The 22,223-nt window shown below is 38.2% G+C and overlaps 1 protein-coding gene across 1 annotated transcript; it reads right to left on the reverse strand.

Moving 5' to 3' along the window:
• Nucleotides 1-6,760: 6,760 nt before the first annotated feature.
• Nucleotides 6,761-21,260, reverse strand: LOC137228347 (cytochrome P450 1A4-like). The gene is given in 10 exon segments (XM_067745474.1): nucleotides 6,761-7,053; nucleotides 7,056-7,126; nucleotides 9,932-10,018; nucleotides 13,017-13,137; nucleotides 13,230-13,319; nucleotides 18,254-18,377; nucleotides 19,907-20,052; nucleotides 20,355-20,621; nucleotides 20,624-20,734; nucleotides 20,951-21,260. Coding segments are annotated over 10 exon segments (1,620 nt in total).
• Between the last annotated feature and the right edge of the window lie 963 nt (nucleotides 21,261-22,223).

Raw genomic sequence — 22,223 nt, forward strand, 5'->3', positions numbered from 1 at the left:
TAATAAAAATTTCCTCATCAAACTTGCGTTTGTTGTATAGAGCAAGAAGCAGTGGTGAGGAGAAGTGAGTAACTTAACTTTCTTTAAATGGGGGAAATTGTTTAAAAATCTTAACTAAAAAGCAAACAGCAGCTTTCCATATATAGAGTAACTGGGTTCGAATCTATCTTGCCCCCAAATCTGGGGAAAACACCACCTTTGATTCTTTTTTTAAAAAATTTCATTTATTTATTTATTTTTGGCTGTGTTGGGTCTTCGTTTCTGTTGCGAGGGCTTTTTCTAGTTGCGGCGAGTGGGGGCCACTCTTCACCGCGGTGCACGGGCCTTTCACTATCGCGGCCTCTCCCGTTGCGGAGCACAGGCTTCAGACGCGCAGGCTCAGCAATTGTGGCTCACGGGCTTAGTTGCTCCGCGGCATGCGGGATCCTCCCAGACCAGGGCTCGAACCCGTGTCCCCTGCACTGGCAGGCAGACTCTCAACCACTGTGCCACCGGGGAACCCCCCCACCACCTTTGATTCTTATTTCAAAACCCGAAGCTATTATTGCTCCTGCTCCAAAGAATAGTTTTCATATACTTGGCTTCATTTCCCAAATTTCTGAAACACGTAGAGTAAGAATATTGTTAACCAAAGAGATATCATCCTGTAAATCACTTCACGGCCCACAGCAGTTTTAACTTTGGAGAGCCTTTTCACACAGTACTATTCCCTGGCCCACAGAGGCCCAATGAAGTGCATTGTCAATAAACACTTGAATGGAAGTGATTCCTCTGAATACATGTTGAAGGCCTTTATGTTCCAGACACTAAGCTAAGCAAGCACTGCTAAGATGGTAGGTGACGTTCTGCCCTCCAGCTGTGTTAAACTCTCATCCCAAGGTGCTGAATTTCTAAACCGCTCTGTTCTCACCTACTGTGAGATGGTAAAACCTGTTGGCAATTCTAAATAGATAGATGAAAATCAAAGTGCCAAGCAGAATAGTGAGAGGCATGGTGAAACCCAGTGAGGACCACTGAGTATGGAATGCTAGGAAATAGTATAACATAGGCCAAGCTGGCACAAAGGAATCAAAGAATGAAGACTCCTTAGAAGAGTGACCAGCTGTGCAAAGAGGTAAGTTGGCAGAACCATACGAAGCTCCTTGATCAACAAAGGGCATTCAGCCTGTCAAGGACTCTTCACAAAAAGAGAAAGTTGCAAAGAAATTTTCAAACACACACCCCCATTGAATGCATGAAGAGGGAACGAGAAAGCTTGAATTTTTATGACTAGTCTTAGAAAGAACAATTAAGATATGTACATTTAACTATATCATTGTGTATATATATATATATATACACACACTTATATGCTATCTATGCACATACACACGCACACACACACACTTATCATTCACCTCTATCTTAAAGAGCTTCTGAAGTTATAGATCATATTTTAGTCATCTTTTATTATGCCTGGCATCTAAAGAGCCTAGCTTAAAGTAGGCACCTAAAAACACACATTAAAAACTAAATAAAGTTAGTTTATCTAGTTATGTAGGTGTGTAGAGCTTCTTAATTGATCAATGAATGATCCCAGACTTTTGAGGTTTTATACTAACAGTGTGTGTCTCTTTCTTTATTCTCAGATGCCAGCTTTTGTTTTAATTTAATTAATGCAAAACTTCTATAACCTGGTGTTTTAATTCACAGTTCATGCATCTAGTCTGAAGATTCATCCCCCTCTCTAGACCAAACACATGAATTTTGTGATAGGTACTTGCTACCCTGAAACCTTTCTTCACCCCTATGTGAATTCACAGAAGTAGAGGAAATTTATAATCTCAAATAAATGCAATACTATATTTAGAGCATAAGCTGAAATAGAAAAAAAATCATATTTTTGTTGGCATTCTATTTGCATGTCACATCTTACACTTTCCGTGTGTATATATACACAAAATAATTAATAGTTACATGCAATATTTCACATTAGCTTTTTAAAATATATCACCTCTCCATGCCAATAAATAAACCTCCACAATAATTCAGTAGCTAGAAATATTAACTGTTTGCATGCATGTTTCACACATTATTTAGTTTTAAATTTTAGTTTGGAATCAGAAATGAACAGGTCCAGTAGGCAGAAAATCAGTAAAGACAGTTGAACTTAATTCCACCATCAATCAACTAAATAGTAAAGGACATCTTGTAGACTTCTTCATCCCACAACAGCAGAATGCACATTCTTCTCAAGCTTATATGGAATATTCACAAAGATAGACCACATTCTGGGTCATATTAGAGGAAAATTTAGAACACTGAATACATATATTAGAAAAGAAAAAAGGATCTAAAATCAATAAACTAAGTTTCCACCTTAGAAAACTAGAAAAATAGGAGCAAACTAAATCCAAAGTAAGCCAAAGAAAAGCAATATAAATTAGAGGAGAAATTAATGGAATTGAATACAAGAAATTACTAGAGAGAAAATAAATGACACCAAAAGCTGGTTCTTTGAAAAGATCAATAAAATTGATAAACCTCTAGCTAAGCTAACTAAAAAGAGAAAGAGAGAGAGAGAAAGAAAGCACAAAATACAAAGCCTATGGGAATCTGGGGGCAGGGTAGGTAGAGGATCAGGGAACTGCTCTTGTCCACAGAGAGCAAAGAGAGCAGGGAACTGGTGCAGGATGAGGTGCTAGGAACAATCTAGTCCTAGGCTTAAGCAGTAGGGCATAGGACATAATTTTGTGTGTATGTTTATGTCATTCCTTCCAATATTCCCAAACCTCAAGTAAGCTTTTTTCAGAATTACTCCTAACTCTCAGTTAAGCCATTGAAAAATAAGTAAACTCCAACACCCATCCTTGGGTGTAAACATTACAGGGAGAAAGCAGTGACCCCTTCTCTCCATCAGAGTGTGCAGGAGAAGTGACAGATGCCATTAGACAACAAATGTGTCTGGTGAAGTTAATGAATGGTCAGCTGCCTATCTGTATGCATGTGTGTTGGCAAGATGAAGATGTTGGAGCGGGAGAAACATTGACTTTTCTGGAGCACATTTGAGATGTTACTTTTGGATAGTTTCCTAAGTGCTAGGACACACTTTGACAGTGGTCCTGTGGGGATGGGGGAAGGCTAATGATATCCAGCTGGGATCTGATGTCATAAAAATGTGAGTTAAAAAAAAAAAGAATTAAGGGTGTATTTGATGAGGTCTGGACCTTATAGCTTAAACAGGTGTGAGAACACTGAACAGATTTTGAGACTGAGGCAACAGGTAGAAATTAAAATAGGAGCAGAGATGCCAGAAATACTACCCATACTAGAAAATCTCGGATACTTCCTTTTGCTACTCCGTTAGATTCATTCATTTAATCATTGATTCATTCCTGCATTCACTGAACAACTAGTTATCGATTGTCTGCTATGTGCCTGAAACAGTGCTGGACACTGGAGGTACAATGGAAGCCAAGCAGACTTGGCCCTGCATTTGTGGAGCTTGCAGGGAGCTGGGGAGGTCAGCATTAAGGTAATGAATGAAGGCAGGTATTGAGGCAGGGATGGAGGATTGATCAGGAGTTCATCAAATGACTATAGCCCAGTGCATTACCCTTAGAAATAAATGTCAATATAAAGTCTGAAAAAGATAAAACTATATTTAGTAAATGCATTTTAAGACATCAGAAAGACAGTAATTAAGATCCATTCAAATGAGCATTCTGGAACTTAGTCATCACACTTAGCTGGAAAATTCATTCATGCAACATGCTTCCATCCACAGGGGTAGAGATAAAGGCAACAGTATTGCCTGTATGTGTGTAGTTTATGGTTGATGGGGCTTGATAGTGATGTTGAATTAAGGTAAACTATTCTCTGTAAATAACCTGAAGGATAGAAAAGACATATAAACTTTTATAATTTTTGTTTTAAGCTCTCCTACTGCTAAAAATGTGTGTCATAGAGAATCAGTTGCCTGCATCCTGCTTTTATTCTTATCTGAAGGGGAAGCCAACGGTGCATTCCTCATAGGGCATTTGTTTTTTATAGCCTGTTAAGCTGTAAAACACCTCCCTTTAGCTATTTCTGATTTAAGGTGTACATAGTACGGTGCCTTTTTTGTTGTTTAAAGTATGAACCTTGGATTTTGTGGGGACGTCCTGTGTGAATCTGAAACATCAAATCATGTGTCCACACACTTGGAAGCCTGGATCTGTAGATTTTACAGCCTAATTAATAATTATTTAGAGAGTAAAATCCCCAAAGACCCCTTCTACCTCTCAAAAATGGTTCTGATTTCTTATCCTGTCATGTGGGTTGATATCACATCTGAGGTATAGGTTTAACTGGGAAGGAATTAGAGAATTTCAATGTGGGAATATATAAATGTCTTTATAAATTTTGGTGCAAGTTTTCGTCTCTGAAAAACACTTGGGACCAGACACATTCTGTGCTCACTTGCATCATGCAGTGGATAGTTTCTAGTCTGACCTTCATCTTCATGGTGTTACCAAAAGCCCCAGGGGGCTGTAGCTACAAGGGGGGCACAGTGTGGTAAGCATCCATATGTACCTTTGTATAGCAGGATATCTAATATCTATTACTCTTTTTACTTCATGTATAATGGCTTTAAGCACTTCACTTGTCTTGGATTACCACTGATGCAGAAATTGCTCCATCGTCATAATGAATTCTGTGTGTAGTCTCCAGTTGATTATTTAGAGTGTTTATGTTATAAGTTATTTCAATATAAAATGTTGGTACACTGTGTTGCGTCTAATTATATTTCATAAAATAAATTATTTCCAGATAAGTAAATACATATAATTAAAAATAGCTCATCGTTACATATTAAATGAAAATGAAATTAAATGAAAAAGAAAAGTTATTTCTATTTTGCTTTTAAATGTTCTTTTCCCTGTCTTATTCTTATCCATGTTTCTAAAATTACATAAACTGCAAACTTATGAATTATACAAAAAGCCCAACAGTACACTAATCATGCCTTAGGAGCAGAGTTAAAGTGAAAATTAGCATTTTACAATACAATGTGTTAAAATAAATGTATAGAATCTTATTTGCTTACTGTTTAAAAAAAAAAACAAAATAAGAGTTTTAGAAAAACACAATTCCTTAAAGAAAATACCAGATAAACAGATAACAAGATTCCTATAGTGTTCCTGTCCTCCCCATTATTAGTGCATATACAGAAGATTTGATAGTTTTTTACAGAAAAAAATGTAAGGATAGTTTCAGTTTGACACACTGTCACGTGGATAATACAAATAATTTCAAAAGCTTTTACAAAAAAGGACAGGCAATCCAATTTGTTTATTCCCAAGGATTATGCTGAATTTATTTGTACTTGGAAAGAAAGACAAAGTCCTGACTTTAATCCTCAATGTCTGTCAGTTGTTTAACTTCTCGGCTTCCACTGCAACATCCTGGTCAAGATGGTCATCATCCAGATGGTCTTAGGTCATTATCCCTAAGTGCTCTCTCCATTTGAATTAGACTCCAGACATGCTCTCAACTTCCGCCTGGATTTCAAGCCCTTTATAATGCAACTCCCCTTAAAGCTTCAATCTGAAATTCTTAGTTTTTCACTGTCCATTTTATGTCCTTTATATGCCTTAGCTCATTAACAAGTTCAATTAAAGAAGCACATACTTAGTGCTGGGTACTATACTGAAAAACTTTTTAATTGCTGTCTTTTTTTTTCTCATAACATGTTATTATGGGCTGAATTGTATCTCCCCCCCACCCTGCCGCAAACTCATATGTTGAAATCCCAAACCCCAGTACCTCAGAATGTAACTGTATTGGGAGATAAGGTCTTTAAAGAGGTATTGGGTTGGCCAAAAAGTTCGTTTGGGTTTTCCAGTAACATCTTATGGAAAAACCCAAACGAACTCTTTGGCCAACCCAATAGTTAAGCTAAAATGAGGCTGTTAGGATGAGGCTTTAATCGAATATAACTGTTGTCCTTACAACAAAAAGGAGAGACACAGGGATGGGTGGCCATTGAGAGAAGGCCATGTGAGGACAGCCCATCTACAAACCCAGGAAAGAGCCTTCAGGAGGAACCAACACTGCTGACACCTTGATCTTACACTTCCAGCCTCCAGAACTGTGAGAAAACAAATTTCTGTTGTTAAAGCCACTCAGGCTGTGGTATTTTGTTATGGCAGCCCTTGCAAACTAATACACACGTATATCTAGTAGGTATCAAAAGGAATTAGTAACATTGTAAAAACACCAATTTGCTCTGAAGTTAAATTCATAATCCAGAAAACATAAGAGCAGACATAAAAATAGATTTTGAAGAAACCCACCCCCGCTTCAAGTCCCATTCCCTGCCTCTCTAAATCTGGCTCAGTCCACCTATTATCACCATGAATGTTCTCTGCTGCTCTGGGTGACTCTAGCTCCCTTCTTTGGACCTCTTGAATACCTAGTACCTAGTCCAGTGGAAAGAAATATATTTAAAGTCAGAACCTTGTTCTTATTCTGAACCCAATATTTAAAACAAATATCAGTACACCTGTCTATTGTAGCTGGCGTTAAGGGAAGGAAGATAGAACTCCTTTTCCTGCTCACTCCATCCAGCAGTCCTCGTTCCCTTCTTCCATATTCACAGTGACACAGTGACACCTGGGACACCATCACGTGAGACATGGGTTTAAAACCCCATACACTCAAAAATTAACTCCTACACTAGGATGGCATACAATGAACTGAACAGCACAGCATAGGGGTATGAATTCTAAATTTCTTGTTAAATGAATTTGAAGCCCATAATTTTTCTGAATTAAACAAGAAACCCTCCACCCAGTCTGAGAATCGATGAACAGGAACTACCTGTGCAGCGGGTCTCTACTTGAAGTTGGTATGGTGTTGGCTTCATGGCTAAGCCATACATGGGTGTCAGGTCAAGCTCGGCTTCTGGGCACTTCTCCAGCTTGAGCTGCTGCAGAACTGTGGTGAAGAAAATGAATATCTCATTTCGTGCAACATCTTCTCTGAGACACTTCCGGATTCCCATTCCAAAAGTCAACACCTTCTCAACGAAGTTCTATTCAGTTCCATGTTTTCATATAGAAATCTCTCAGGTCTAAATAAATTGGGATTATCCCAAATAGTTCTGTATAAAATAGACAAAAATAAAAAATTTTAAAGGAATCATTTTATCACTTTTACCTTTGTTGCCAACTTTTCCATAATAATTTTGTTTTGCATAAAGTGTTCTGTTCAAGTTCAGAACATCCTTTATAAATTATATATACATATATGTATATAGTTATGGAGCTATGTAATTATATAATTATTACAGGTATATATGTCATTCTTTCCTTTAATATGTTGACAGGTTTAGTTATCATAAAAATTTAATACAGGGCTTTCCTGGTGGTGCAGTGGTTGAGAGTCTGCCTGCTGATGCAGGGGACGTGGGTTCGTGCCCCTGTCCGGGAAGATACCACATGCCGTGGAGCAGCTGGGCCCGTGAGCCATGGCCGCTGAGCCTGCATGTCCGGAGCCTGTGCTCCACAATGGGAGAGGCAAAAAAAAAAAAATAATAATAAAATTTAATACAATTATTTTTCACTAAAATGACTTCTGGTTCATTAAGTAGTGAATAAAATACATGAAATGTATTTAAATTTTTATCTTAAATGAATAATTCCACAAAATTCTCATTAGAATATTCCAAAATTGTGGCATAAATAAGGTAATAAATATTCAATCTCCTTTGCTTTAAGCAAAATAAGCAGGAATGATGAGACTGAGACACACCTCTCACTCTGGTGCTCTCTCACTATGTTTAGGAAATAGCCTTCATACATCATCACAGGAGGAGCCAGGTCTCCTGAAAGCAGCTCTGATTGAGGGGGTTGCCCACAGTTCCCAAATTGTTGTGCATTTGGTTCTCTCTTCTCCCTCCACCTTTTTTTTGTTACAGGCACCACATCTGGCTCGTCTACGACAACTAATGTTTGTGAGTTGCCTACATCTTAAGCCATACATCAGGGACTCACTTGACTTCATAAAGAACTGGGTCTCTTTGCCTATAGATGTCACCCTCTGTCTAGGAGAAAAATTTGTTTTCTCTCTGCCCCAGAGGTCATGAACCTGGGGACTTACAAGTCATACTCAGTCCTCCAAGAAACTTCGTTTTGCTCTCATAATCTTTTAAAAATAGTTAATTGTTGCTGACATTTAAAACTCAGGAGATTCCACATGAAAATCTACATTTTCACGTTCTTTTTTTTTATAACTGAAAGAGCTGATAACAGTGGGACAATGCCCTGCTCGCCAACAGTTTACTGGGTTGAATTAGATGCAGCAGATGACCTCTTGCCACTGCTTCAACAAAGTACAATTCTTTCATTTTTGGTATTTTCCACTGCTCAGTGGGTGCTTGAGTTTGTGACCTTTTAGATTCAACATGAATAATTTTCCCATAATATCAAGTCCTGAATTACATACTCATTTACTTAAACAAGTGCCTCCATACAAACAGTATTTCTTTACCAGCACCTGTGTTAACTGAGTTTGTTTGATCATTACTCAATATTCAATACAATCACAAGTTCTTAGGATACTAGAACACTTGGGATACTTGGGGTTGTACCAACTGAAAATAAATGCCATTCAATTTACACTGACTGTATTTCTTCTTATAATGCGTTTAAAAATGCTTAGGTTTATCGAATATGATCACTGGGTGGAGAATGGATGTATCAATCTCTCTGACAATCAGTGTTCCAGTGGGACGGTCTGTGCAGTGTATTCTACCATTTTGCTAGTTACAGAGATTGTGAAGGTGCTGTTAGGTACACAGGATAATCACCTCCCTCCCTAAGAGCCTGAAGCCTAAGCCATCAGTCAGATGAGATGTTGGGTGAAGACGGAGAAGCTGTACAGAGTACTGTACATACAACCGGCTGAGTGTATAAGAACGCTATCTTGGGAATTCCCTGGCGGTCCAGTGGTTAGGACTTGGTGCTTTCACTGCCAAGGCCCAGGTTTGATCCCTGGTTGGGAACCAAGATCCCGCAAGCCGTGTGGTGGCCAAAGGGGGGGAAAAGAAAAGATTGCAATCTTTACCAGTTTACTGGCGACATCAAGCCCTCACCACATGGAGCATATAATTTCCATTAAACAAGATCTACATATTAAACAGGATTTACACTGGATGTGAGTCCTGCTTCTCTTACCTGCTGAACAAGTGATCGTAAGTAATTTGTTCAATCTGGCTGAAAGTTTCTTCATCAGTAAAATTGGGGTCATGCTAGCACCACTATATAGGATTACTGTTGAGGTCAGAGGAGATACATCTGAGCTTTTGTGCCCAGCACACAGTGGGAGTCTATAAAGATTAACTGTACTCACCGTTATTCCCACCAGTGCCATCACCACTCATCACCCTCACTTTTCACTGCCTGAGGTACCTTAGGCTCAGACTGCCCTTCCGTAGTTGATATGGGCAAGCCTCTAGTTGCATTTTATTCACAAATATTTACTGAGTGCCTACTATGTGCCAGGCACTGATCTAGGTACTGGGGTTGAGGAAAAAGCAAACAAACAAAAAGGGAGAGAAAAAACAAGTCCCTGCTTGGTGGCTTACACTCCAGTGGGGGGTTTCAGGCTGCTTTTCAAATATCAGCTGGTCATACACATGCAGAGGGTGAGCCCACGAAGTCCTTCGCTCACAACTCCCCCAGTGAGCCCACTTTTGAAATTCGATTTACCCTGAATGAATCTGTATTAAGATTTCATCCTTCCTATTATCTGTGAGGAAAGAAAACTGAATTTATTTCCAACTTCTTTCAAGAGAAACAGAGGGAATGAAGTTTGGTTAAGAAGAATGTAAATTTTTCCCAGATTAATAAATAGCAAACAAATAACCAAGCAAATTTTATCTCAGGAAATAATTTTGGTGGCTTCCTCATCATGATTTACTTGATACATGTTAATAAAGGTGCATGTTTTCCTGGGAATGAAATAACCATTCAGAGTAGTATCTGATGTAGTACTGTAGGAAAGAGAAAGGCAGCATTACAACGCATCCTGTAAATTCAAATAACCCATCCCTAAGCTGCCTCCCATGATGCATGGACTATTTTTTGTTAGTGTTATTTTTTACTGCAATAATGATGTGACATCTTTATAAATCTCCCTTTGTTCATTAATTGATATATCTTCTACCTATTGTCAAATCACTAATTTATTCTTTTTCTTGTATTTGTTAAGCAGGCATTGCTATGAGTTAAAATCTCTAGAAAATTATCTCAGTATTTCTATGACAGAGTTGGTCATAAGTAGACACATTTGAATACAACCAGAAACTATTAAGGACATTATAAAACATTTTCTTTGTACCCCATGTGTTTTTGGCTTCTATTAGTAGATTAGAAAAACAAAACATAACATCATTTAGTACTTGATGGGAGGAACTAGGAATTGGAATGGAACTGGAACTAGGAAATCTGAACTCTAGATACTGGTCTCAGTGAGATGTTGGGCAAATCTCATATCTACTCTATGGTTTCATTTCCTAGCTGTGAAATGATATTGGTTGTATTGGATGGTCTCTAAGCTGCTTCTAGAACAAGTATTCTATTTTTCTAGTCCCATACTCAGACTTCATTATGTATATTGTACATCTTTCCCTTTTATACCTCTGTAATTATGCACAGTTTAGATTAAGCCATGTTATATTTCCATATGGCACTCCCTAACTTCTGAGATGGCCCTCACACTCACTTCTCCCCAGAGAAGCAGTGACATTTCAATGTGATGAGTTTAAGAGCAGTCACTGGACACATTTGTCTTAGCCACTTCTGGGTTCTCTTTTCTGATGAGCCAACCTATAGAGAAGGTAATACATCTCATCTATAGTTATTAATGGGCTGAGCTGAAGAGCAGGTTTCGTGCAGAGGAGACTGCTGTCGTCCAACTTTGCCAGAGTCTGAGTGTAGAAGTATGTCTAATTCAGGTAAAAAGTATAAGTAAGCCTCCTTGGTCTAGCTGTAAGCCAAACTGTGCAAACTAGCTCTGATCATTAAAAAAGTTAATATCTGAAACTCTCTCTGACCTACTTTCATCTTGCAGCTGGTACTGAACTTTGGCAAATAATATGGGTATTCTTCATCGGGTGCCCTCAAAACCCAACAAAGGAGAAGGTCAAAAAAGGGATGGAGCCATTTGTTGGAAGGATTACCAGCTCCTGGTATAGCCACTTGCCTTTCTCAGTACATTCCTGTCCACACTCCCTCTGTGGATTCAGCTGCTCAAATTCTACTCTGCATAAAAACCACATGCTCCCACCCTATGGAAACCTAGCATGTAAAATTTGATTTCACTAATATTAAACTATGAGTGACTATATATTCTAAAGAAGGACTCAATGTATAAATTTATTCATTGTAGGGTCTCTCTTTCTAAATATATACTTCTGAAACTTCATATATAAAAATGCCTTTCCACATAACTTTTAAAGAGCACACATGCAATAAATATTTATTAGGGTACTGTTTGGTCTTTCGTGTATGTGTGTGCATAAGTTATATATAATAGCAAAACTTTTGCCCCCTTACCTAAGATTCTTCCATTTATCTTTTTAAAATTCATTTCATTTTAACCATTTTCTGCTCTTTAATCCCTTGTCCTTTTAAATGGAAAATGGTAAACATCCAAGTGGAGAACAGATTAATCCCAAACAACATATCAATATATAAGATGCCTTTTACGTTTGTGCTAAAATTCTTGGTTTATATCACACTACTCTCATTGGCCGATGCCTCTGATCTTTATAGTTGATATATTAGTTTATTTCTTCACTTCTAATAATATAATGAATACCTATTTCCTAAAATATATTTCTCCCTATTAGTGAGGCTCTCAGATGTGTTTTCACGATCCCAAAGATTATGATCACTTTCATTTCATCCCAAATAATGCCTGTAAACTTGGCAGGTCTCTCTGTTCCTGATTTCTTAGTAAAGCTTGTAGGTCGTACTCTTTTATGAAGCACCCAAAGTCACCCTACAGAAGCCTTTGGAACAGAAGAGCTGCATATTTAAATGTAGGATGCTTTTTATACACTTAAGTTAAAGATGAAGTCTACTTCAACCAGAAAGGGGATCTGAAGAAAAGGGATCACAGTGAATAGATAGCATCATGTGTGAATATGGAGAGCAAATGAGAGAGGCAAAATACAGGGGACTGAGTGGCTCACTGTCTGGGCTTGACTCTGCTCAGCTAGTGGTCTGGCCCTTGGAGATACCTGGGCTGAGGCACTGCATTCTGCTCTGCCGATTACCACATGTCGTGAGAGACATTCCCCCTCCTTCGCTGTATAAAGATGGGAAGAGAAAAAGCACGGAGAATTTAATTTTTTATTTTAGTTGTGTGGAATGGAAACAGTTCAAACCACCAGAACTTTGGTTGTTCACATACATATTTAATAAAGCCTATCTACTTAGTCTATACTTGCATGCATTTGGGATCTGGAGAATCTGGCATAAGGTTCAGTAAACTTTCAAATATCTATAAATGTAGACTCTGTTTAATCTGTTTGTGGCAACTAGCTTCCTCGGTCTACTGTTCAGTAAAATTCTTAGCTACTGAAAATGAAGCCACATCACATTAGCAGGCGGCTAACGCTACTCGTAAGGGGAAGTTAAGTGAGTTTGTACAACGCTTAATAGCCAAACATATATTGTGGTTGGATTATCAATTGTTCCAAATTTCTATATCCTCTCTCCCCTTAATTTTTAAATATAAGATGAAAGTTAATGGCATCATAGTTTAGTTATAAACAATATTCACAAAATTTGCCTTGCTCTATGTTAAAATTTCATTAAAGGTTTCAAAAGAAAATAAAATGATTTTAAATAATATTAAAATAACATTAACATACTATAGATTTTAAAGCACTTAAAGTATTCAGTCTAATGCCTGAGATTCCTCACTCCTCCCCACACCACCTTTGGGAGAGTTGTTGTCCCAAAGGAGCAGCATATCCTTACCAATGAAGAACAGTAAAAGGAAGAAAGGAGGCATGTCTGAATATTTCATTTATGAAAGCTTCTGTGGAGGGTAAAATTTTCCTGTCTTCAAACCTGGTTGATTTCATCCCAATGTTTCCATCTGGGTAAAAAAAAAGGTTTTTTAAAAAATTTAATTTAAAAATGAAAATATATTCTTATAAGAATTATACTTTTCATCTGAAAGCATGTTACCAATTTCTTCTTGAATTTTGGCTTGAATTTCTGGATAGTGTATCAAATAAAGAAAGCTCCAATATAGACATGTTGATATTGTTTCAAACTCTGAAAGAAAAAAGAGAGAAAAAGTGTCTTGGAAAAAAGTATTAGCAAAATTGGATCCTCAAGTTACTTTGTATTTGAATACTAAGAATCCAGGGAAAATAATCTAAATATGAATACCAATTAATAATACAATTATTATACATTAACGTTTATTTCAAAATATAGGCTTAACCTCTTACCCATTAGAACAGCCACTACCAATAAGCAGAAAACAGCAAATGTTGATGAGAATGTGGAAAAATTGGAACCCTAATGCATCGCTGGTAGAAATGTAAAATGGTGCAGTCACTATGGAAAACAATATAAAGGGTCCTCACAATATTTAAAAAAGAATTACCAAGTGATCCATTAATTCAAAAGAGCTGAAAGCATGGATTTAAAAAGATATATGTACCACCATGTCCATGGTAGCATTATTCACAATAGCCGAGAGGTGGAAACAACCCACATGTACATCGATGAATGAATGGATAAACAAAATGTGGTATATGCATGCAATGGAATATTATACAGCCTTAAAAAGAAGGAGATCCTGTCACTTGCTACAATATGGATGAACCTCAAGGACATTATGCTATACGAAACAAACCAGTCACAAAAGGAAAAATACTGTCTGATTTCATTCATATAAGGTATCTAAAGTAGTCAAAATCGTAAAAACATAAATTAGAAAGGTAGTTGCCTAGGGCTGGGAGTACAGAGGTGGGAAAATTGGGGTTTAATGGGCATAGAGTTATAATTTTTGCAAGATGAAAAAGTTCTAAAGATCTGTTACACAACAATGTGAATATACACAACACTACTGAATTGTACATGTAAAAATGTTTAATGTAGTAAATTTAATGTTACATGTTTGCAACCACAAGAAAAAATAAAATAAAAGTTTTAAATATATAGGTATTATCTATAAGGCAAATGAAAACACTGGAAATATTTCACTACAAAATAAACCATTGTTACAATGATAATGGCTATGATCTATGTATAATAATAATTAATATCATAAATCATACATAGCTATTGAATGCTTTTTCTGTTCTATGCTCATTTTATTGAAGAGAAAACTGTGCTACAAGGACATTATGAACCTTGCTCAAGGTGACAACTCAGAAGAGACAGAGTCAGGACTTAAACTTGGACTTATCTGGCTTCAAGGCCATAAGTTTGTATAAGTGCCTAATGGAAGGTTGAGTACATTCAATTTTTTTAAATACTGATTTTTAGTGTACTTGCTTTGTTTTAAAATTCATCCTTTAAACAACGTATCTTCACTTTTGATATTATCTATACATTGGTAAGATGTTTTTCATTATTGAAAATAAAAGCCAGAAACTCTATGTAAAACTTCATCTTTTTCTCAAGGATAACTTTATACTACATCAAAGAATGTGATCAGGGCTTCCCTGGTGGCGCAGTGGTTGAGAGTCCTCCTGCTGATGCAGGGGACGCGGGTTCATTTGCACCCAAATGTAGCTACAGAGCAAAGTAAAATCCTTCCCAATCATCTCTTCTCAAGACTTGGTTCTACATTTTTTGAATAGGGCAATCTCTTACAGTGAGCCAGTAGATTCAACAGTTCTCATGCCACAAAATTTCTAACATGACTTCACAGTGCAAGGAATTATCCTAAAAGTGAGTTGTCCAAATGCAGTTGCCAACAATGGTGTTTGTAGTAATGTGCAGTATGGTGTGAGAAAATGGACTTCTATTCAGAATATATTGACTCTATTCACTATCAAAAGACAAACGAAACAAGTCATGAATGCTGCACGAAAGACACTGATTTTGCACATTGTAGAGCCATGGACATTATATCCAAGACCTAGGTCTATCTGGATAAATAATAGGATTCATATTTGGATCATCATAAAATTTTCTGTTTATATCAAGGTTTAAGCAACCTATTATTTATCTTGGCAGATTATCTAACAATCGAGCTTATAATAAATTATTTTGGGAGAGACTGACTATAGCCAAAGGAGAAACTAAATTATCCCTATGATCAATTTGAAGAGTCAAATATGGAATATAAATGTTAATAATACAGCAGATCGGATGAAACAGTGTGCTCAAAAATTTTATCCACTAAAATATGTGGTTTAGGGCTTCCCTGGTGGCGCAGTGGTTGAGAGTCTGCCTGCCGATGCAGGGGACACGGATTCATGCCCCGGTCCGGGAAGATCCCACATGCCGTGGAGCGGCTGGGCCCGTGAGCCATGGCCGCTGAGCCTGCGCGTCCGGAGCGTGTGCTCTGCAACGGGAGAGGCCGCAGCAGTGAGAGGCCCGCGTACTGCAAAAAAATAAATAAATAAATAAAATAAAATATGTGGTTTAGCACTCACTATTTTCTTCTAATAAAGTATTCTATCATGTACCACTAGAGCAGAAGCAGACACATGTAGAAGTTTTTAAATTAATTTTCTTTATTACTCTTATTTGAATTCAAAATGAAATTATTTCAGCCAGGTTTGTTGCATTAATAAATGCTTAAATAAATAATGTGTTACACTGAATATTACTTATTTTTCACACATTTTATCTAAACTATGTTTAACTGGATTGTGCACATCTGGTGGCACTCTTCTATATTCTAATCATTTTAGTTATTTGCCGTAATTTTGTATTTGTTGATTACTTCAGGATCTCGGCGTACTGTATATTTCTGAAATAAATTTATTAGATATCTCATGGAATTCCAATGAAAATAAAGCCCACTTGTTGTGTTAATCACACCCATACACACCCAGTCTTTAGTACTCAGTGGTGTTCAGGCTTTAAAAGAATGTCCTCACAAATTCTAACGATAGTATTTAGCATCAGATAGCTGGCAGAAGAAATGCTAAGTACAGCATGATCAAATTCGTATGATAAATAACCCCTGCATCCATCAGATTTAAATCATGATCAAAATAATAAATATATATAAATGTGTGGGGAGGGGGAGCAGAGGGGAGCATGAGGAAAAATAATATAAACCCAAACAAATGCCTCTGTTTGCAAAGAAAATTCAGGAATACAAATACATAGATCCTAGAAAAAAGTGAACCCAATTGCCAATAACTATCGCATAAAGAAGAAATGAAAAAACAAGTCTGAAGAATATTCCACGTAAAATGAAACTACTAAAACACCTTTAGAATTTTGTTGTTACACTAAGGGAATTTTCTTTCTGCAGTCTAATATCTTACAGGAACTATAAGAAATTTGATAGTGTCAACACAAATAAAAAACAATCTATAATAGGTATAGAAGAGAGTTTTATTCAAACTAAACTGAGGACTATAGCCCAGGAGACACAGATTCAAGAAGCACTTGAATTGTGTTTCCCCAGAATACAAAATGGGGAAGGTTTGTATAGGCAAAAACTGCAAAGCTACATAGGTTGTCTGTCAAGAATTATGGTTGGAGCTGGCAAGAAGTAAGTGTGGTTGTTCAACAAGGGTTGGCTGGGGTCTGAAATGGTTGCTTAGTTACAAGGGGAAACCTTCTAACCATAATATTGCAGCTTGCAGCTACTAGCAGATATTGTTTTAAAAATGGCTGGTGTTATCCTTGAGTTTGATACAGCATAGAAAATTCAAGTTCTCAGTGATGCAGGGACGTGTCTGAAATCACATCCACAATGGCCATCCAGCTCCATCATGGTTGCCTGAACCACAGTTTTATATTTTGTCAGAACAAAGAACAAACATCAAACATGACAGGGGTACATTCCTTCAAGGTTTCAAAAAAGACAGGTTAGTATATTTACAGTGAGTCAGCATGACCTTGGTGTCTGAGAAGGAAACTTCATCTTCAAAGGAGTACTAGCATTGGTGTCATAGGAAGGGGGGATGACATATATATTATATCTATCTTCAAAGTAGACATTCCGAACAATCTGATAAATGCATTCTTCTTCTTTTTTTTTAATGGTTAAGCAGATGTACAGTGCATGTTTGACAGGCCATACTAGTTAGCATAAAGCTCAAGCCAAATCACGTATCCACCATGATGACTTCCCCACACCTCAATATGTGAAAATTTCTTCCATCAATAGGTAAAAGTGATTTAGAAAAAAACTATGAAATGTAAGAATGATAGTAGTGTGGTGGCAGTATAAACTGTCTTTCTGAAAAGGATTTTGGTAATCTGTATGAAAAACTCAAGAATCCTTTTATTAGGTGACCCAGAAATTCTGCTTCTTAACATAAGACCATTAATGAAAAAGGAGGGAAAACTGATGCACAAAGATAGTCATATTAGCATTGCCAATATCTGCATTACTGAGACAGCAGACTAGTAAAATGTAGGGGGTACTGGCCATGGAGTACTATGCAACCATTAAAGAAGCAAATTAGAAATACACCTGACAACCATGATTGAACCTTAAAAATAAAGGGCTTCATGAAAAAAGTTAGAAATAAGTTGAGATGTAAATAACAATGGTAATTTACATATATTAAAATTCATGATAATATTAGAATACACGCTAATACATGAAAATATAAAGCCCATTTTATAAGAATACATGAAACAAAAAAACAGCACTTAAACAAATTAAGAGTAAATGTCAATGGGTTGGGAAAGGTACTGGGAGTGGGATGTAGGGATCAAAGTAGTAAATGGCCGATATCAAAAGAGGGAAAGACTCTAAAATGTAAACAGTAGAAAACAGAAAATTGCAATTAATCTTGATTCACCTTAAATATATATATATATATATTTTTTGCGGTACGCGGGCCTCTCACTGTTGTGGCCTCTCCCGTTGTGGAGCACAGGCTCCGGACGCACAGGCTCAGCGGCCATGGCTCACGGGCCCAGCCGCTCCGCGGCACGTGGGATCTTCCCAGTCCGGGGCACGAACCCATGTCCCCTCCATCGGCAGGCGGACTCTCAACCACTGCGCCACCAGGGAAGCCCCACCTTAAATATTGATAAATACTTTCACATACCAGCTCCAAAGAGGTCATTCACAGTGCTTATGATTTCATCATCATTTAAGGTGGCTGTTTTGGTAGCAGCATATTTGTTGTGGCATGTATTAATCAGAGCATCAGTGCTATCTTGGATATAGTCCTGAGGATATAAACCTTAACATGATTAGTCATCCCTAACTACATTTTACAGCATATATGACTCTCATGCAAGAAAAGCCTTGAAATGAACTTGAAATGAACCCAATTAGCTTAGGAATATAAAGAATATAGGTAGATCATTTTAAACCTTGCAACCAGTTTTGCTTCTTAATGCTTAATCTTAAGGCAATGTTCAATCTTAAAAGAATGTAGAGGGCTTCCCTGGTGGCACAGTGGTTGAGAGTCTGCCTGCCGATACAGGGGACACGGGTTCATGCCCCGGTCCGGGAAGATCCCACATGCTGCGGAGCGGCTGCGCCCGTGAGCCATGGTCGCTGAGCCTGCGCGTCCGGAGCCTGTGCTCCGCAACGGGAGAGGCCACAACAGTGAGAGGCCGGCATACCTCAAAAAAGAAAAAAAAAAAAGAATGTAGAATAGAAAATCAAGGTACCAAACTCAAATTTCTTCTTAAAAGTTTTTTTCAATCAATAAAGAATATACCTATGTCTGGAAGCACACTTAGAAAAGTCAGAGGTTAACTTATTACAGGGAAATTGCTAAGCAATAAATACAATAAGAGGTTTTCAAACCTATTGTAAGGATTTTACTATAATCACCATGAAGAGGAAGTGGGGCTAGAGTAGGTTAGGGAGTAGGAAGCAAAATTTATGAATTTCACAAACTGTTTTACTTACTGTATCTGATCTAGAATTCCCTGCTGGTACCCTGAGACACATTGTTTTCTGCCTCTTCCTTCTAATCGGAGGGGACTTAAATCCTCACATCTCTTCATTTGCTCAATTACTCACATTTTCATGGTTTTTTTTTCCCGATGCCCTCCTCTCAGCAAATTGGTCCCCAAGAACTAGGATTCTTTCTAGTACATACATACTTCAAGAGAGAAATTTACTCTTTTGTGGACCATCAAATTGGGCCAAAAACATCTCAATGGCCTCATAAGAAGGTTTGCTTCTGTCACATGGATAACATTTCTACATGTGTTATGACCTCAAAGTTCATTTCTTCATAGGAAAGAAACTCAAGTAGGATATGAGGGTAAATTGGAAGGTTCCTATAGAATATTCTTTATAATTATTCAAAACACTTTCTGAAAAAAAATATGCTGATAATTTTAAGACCCGATAGTTTCAGATGAAAAATTAGAGAAACAAAATTATTGGGTCATTTCTTCAGGAGGCTCACCTACATGCTAGTCATCATTTATCAGTCAATTACAGATTCATAATTCAAGTATGTGCCTTATCAGCACAATAGGGAAATTTCTGATGTCTCAAAAAATTCAAAGCTCTTCTTATGGTCCCTACACGAGATCTAAGTAATACTGCCCTATAATTGCTCTGATTGGACCTCACATTTACCAACAGTTTGGGTAAGGTTCACTATGGAAAAATTACAGTGAAAGAACCAAAGAAGTACATAAAGTTGTCTGAGTTCTTAATGCATCTCACCCTTTTTTTTTTTTTCACTTCTCACCAAATCCCCAGTCCTGGCATGAATTTAAACCCTTACCTTATCATATGTTGTAAGATGATCTTGTACATGTAGAGCAATAAACTGATTCAGGGCCTGATAAAACTCCTGGGGAGAATTTATAATTCGCAGTGGAAGGTAGCAGAAACACAGTATGAAATCGGCAGGATTAGCAGCATTGGAGGCTTGAGTAAGTCATCATTCTTTTTTTTTTTTTTTTTATAAATTTATTTATTTATTTATTTTTGGCTGTGTTGGGTCTTCATTTCTGTGCGAGGGCTTTCTCTAGTTGTGGCAAGCGGGGGCCACTCTTCATAGCGGTGCGCGGGCCTCTCACTGTCGCGGCCTCTCTTGTTGCAGAGCACAGGCTCCAGACGCGCAGGCTCAGTAGCTGTGGCTCACGGGCTTAGTTGCTCCGCGGCATGTGGGATCCTCCCAGACCAGGGCTCGAACCCGTGTCCCCTGCATTGGCAGGCGGACTCTCAACCACTGCGCCACCAGGGAAGCCCCAAGTCATCATTCTCTTTAACTATTCTAAGAAACTCCTCATCACTGTGGTCACATCTCTTGCCCAAACAAAGGGCACAGACAACGTTGGCCACTGCACACGTAATAGCACCTCTGGGGTCAAAGCTGCCATTCTTGGAAGTCAAGTCTGCAGAGACTTTTACCAGCTCAGAAACTTCCTCAATGACATGTTTCTCAAGTAAGCAAAAGCAAGTGGAGGATTTTGCTTCTGCTTTAGAAAATGTTGTAAAGCATTGGAAGCAGTTTTCTTATGAAGCTTCCAACTCTCTCCATAATTGACTGAAAACCTAAGACTCTTTCCTTCTGCCAGGAAAGAAAATATATGCATGTTAGGTCGGCCTGAAAAATACTCTCCATCTTTTTTTTTTTTTTCCAGGTACGTGGGCCTCTCACTGCTGTGGCCTTTCCCGTTGCGGAGCACAGGCTCCGGACGCGCAGGCTCAGCGGCCATGGCTCACGGGCCCAAGCTGCCCCGCGGCATGTGGGATCTTCCCGGACTGGGGCACGAACCCGTGTCCCCTGCATCGGCAGGCGTACTCTCAACCACTGTGCCACCAGGGAAGCCCTCTCCAACTTTGAGTAGTACTTGTTTCACCATTTCCATCCCATTCACCACCAGGACAGGCACCATGCCAAGTCTGATGAGAAAGACATTTCCGTATTTCTTCCTCGTCTCCATGAATGTAAGGTAAGGATGGTCTCTAAGCTGAAGAAGATTTCCTATGATGGGGAAGGACCACGGGCCAGGAGGAGACACCCGCTTTCTCCCTTTGCTCCTTAGGGCTCTTACAAAAACAAAAAACATCCCCCAAGTTATGAGAGAAGTGGTCACCTCTCCAGGAGTGATTGCCATGCCGAGTATCATTTTCAGGAATAAAACACTAAAATAGAAATACGTAACCCTTATTTTTGCCATTCTAAGCATAGACTAAGAGTAATCTTTCTCCATGTAAACAGTTAAAAGAAAAGTACAGACCCTTTGTATTTAGTTAAAAGCTATTATTAAACAATGCACCAAGAGGGTAAAATTAAATTCTTGTAAAATGCACTGTACCTTTATCTCAATTCTATTACTTTCATGATTCTAACCACCAGACCAAATCCTTTCATGTCAGTTGTTGACACCCTATGGCGTCAGAAGAAGAGGACAACTCAATGTAGAAAGCAGCCTGGCGGGTAGGAAAGGGATTGAGGCTATGGAAGCTGAGTTCATACTCATTAGCCGCGGGATCTTCAATCTGTCACTTAATCTAAGTGTATGCCAGTTGTCTCATTTAAGTGTCCTACCTAACAGAATTAGTCATACATTCTTTCAGCAAATATTTATTGAACACCCCAGTGTCAGGCACTAAAAATACAAAACAGGGGCTTCCCTGGTGGTGCAGTGGTTGAGAGTCCGCCTGCCGATGCAGGGGACGCAGGTTCGTGCCCCGGCCCGGGAAGATCCCACATGCTGTGGAGCAGCTGGTCCTGTGAGCCATGGCCGCTGAGCCTGCGCGTCCGGAGCCTGTGCTCCGCAACGGGAGAGGCCACAACAGTGAGAGGGCCGCGTACCGAACAACAACCACAACAAAAAATACAAAACAAAATTTCATAGACTAATCAGGAAACTAGATAAACAAAAATAAGATTACAAAGTGAAAAGTGTATAGAGAACTGTGAATAGAGTGGTCTGTCATTGAGGATGAAATGAAATCATTATTAAAAAGTACTTGGTGAATTACAAGCCATTTAGTGGATATCTAGTTGGCTGACTGCCTAGTCTGTTCTTGAACTTCTCGTTCTGCTTGTAAAAGTGACTTTCTGAAGCAGTTCTACTGTTTTGAAA

The sequence above is a fragment of the Pseudorca crassidens genome, chromosome 7 (assembly GCF_039906515.1).
Source record: "Pseudorca crassidens isolate mPseCra1 chromosome 7, mPseCra1.hap1, whole genome shotgun sequence".
NCBI lineage: Eukaryota > Metazoa > Chordata > Mammalia > Artiodactyla > Delphinidae > Pseudorca > Pseudorca crassidens.